General features: G+C 54.9%; 1 protein-coding gene across 1 annotated transcript; it reads right to left on the bottom strand.

The window, feature by feature from the left end:
* Positions 1–947: 947 nt before the first annotated feature.
* Positions 948–1,559, bottom strand: LOC119367289 (germin-like protein 1-2). The gene has a single exon (XM_037632846.1). It carries the CDS (start codon positions 1,557–1,559, stop codon positions 948–950), a length of 612 nt encoding a protein of 203 aa, XP_037488743.1.
* Between the last annotated feature and the right edge of the window lie 216 nt (positions 1,560–1,775).

The raw sequence follows: 1,775 nt of genomic DNA on the forward strand, positions 1-1,775 counted from the left end.
TTCGCCACCGAAAAAGAGAGAGGGTTTTGTCGTGGCAACCTCTCCACCACCTTCCTAGGCGTGTTTTTTGGCGCTCCGACCGTGCAAGGCGGGATACCGGTGGCTGTGCGCCCACCACATGTTTTTATTTGTTGAACTATATTAATTTGTATTAAACTATTTGTTGTTAACTATTTATTAAACTATTTGGTTTCTATTGATTTTCTGTGATGAACTATGTTATAAAAAATAGCTCATAGTGCCGAAGCATGACGAATATGGGCCATTTTGCGCCGATGGTGGGCCGTTTTGCGCCAAAAGTGGGCCGAAAAGCGGGGAAAATTGCGCCAAAGTTGGGTCGATATCGGCACTTGGGGGCGGCGGCGGGGAACGCTTCTCTCCCAAGCCGATTTTAGCGCCGGTTCGCCCCCAGGCGGCGATTTTCAAGCCCCCTGGGAGGGAGGCCAACGGCTGGAGATGCTCTTAGTCGTGGCGGGGTGCCAAATCTGGAGGTCGACAGTGTGTCCGGGGTGTTGCCCCGGTTTGATTCGTTGAACGACAATGGCTTTACTTTTGGTGAGCCACCCTGGAGGTCCGCAAAGCTGCTTATATGCGATGGAGCCGCGTCGAGCTCGGGTGAGGAGGTGATCCGTCATTTTTTTCCTTTGGTGGCTGCTATGGTGGTGCCGGAGGCAGAGGACGGGAGTTAGTGTTAAGTTAAGCGATGTTCTGCTATTTTTTCAGTTTTGTCATGTCGGTCTTTACGTGACTTGTACTTTGTATTTTATGATATGAATGAGACACGTATTACAATGAAAAAAATACTCACATGCACGCACGCAAAAGGACGAGTACAAGACTACTAGCCAGTGCGTAGCATCATCAATTTAGTAGCTGGACTGCTACAAGAGCACTTGTTTTCAAGATCAGAAACCGGTGAATTTCGATTTCATGGCGGTCACTTTGTCTTAGCCCATGAGGAAGGTCTTGGTGAGCACCTCCATGGGCATGGCCGGCTTGCTGGCGAAGAGCCCGAGGGTGGGCGTGACCAATCCCGGCGATTGGGCGTCGAACATGGCCATGAACACGGCGTCCCCCTTGCCGACGCTGAGCTGGAAATGCTGCAGGCCGTGGGGCACGACGTAGAGCTCGTTCTTCTTCACAACCTTGGAGTAGAGTCGGTTGTCCGCGGACGTGAACCCGACCATGACCTCACCCTTGAGCACCAGCACGAGCTCGGAGCCACGCGGGTGCGAGTGCGGCGGGTTGAGGCCGCCCGGGGCGAGGTCGATGCGCGTGATGGAGAGCCCCAGCGTGTTGAGGCCCGGGAAGACTGACACAGTGGCGTGTGTGGAGTTGACGCTAAAGGGGTTGGTGTCAGTGCGGGGCGCGGTGACCATGGTGTTAGAGAAGAAGTCGTCATCCGCCACCGTCGACAGCGCCTTGCAAGGGAACCCGTTGACCGCTGTGGCGGCCTTCAGGTTGGCTACGTAGAGGTCCTGGAGCGGCAGCGGGTCCGAGAGCATGCGCGGCGCCGCCACAGCAAGGGCCGCCGCGACCAGCAGCGCCCGGAGCATCATGGAGCGTGCCGATGCCGTTGCAACTTCTCTTCCCTGGTGTTTGGTTCTGTCGAATCGCAGTGTGCTCTTGGTGGTGCCAATGTCATGCGGTTCGTTCACTATAAATAGAGACCATGTTGTGTTGCACGGGTGGAGTTGACGAGGATGACTGATTGTTGCCGGCGGTTTACCGGGTCGTAAAGTGTGTGCATGACAGTCGGTGAGGAACCAATGATA

This window comes from Triticum dicoccoides, chromosome 2B (genome assembly GCF_002162155.2).
Source record: "Triticum dicoccoides isolate Atlit2015 ecotype Zavitan chromosome 2B, WEW_v2.0, whole genome shotgun sequence".
NCBI lineage: Eukaryota > Viridiplantae > Streptophyta > Magnoliopsida > Poales > Poaceae > Triticum > Triticum dicoccoides.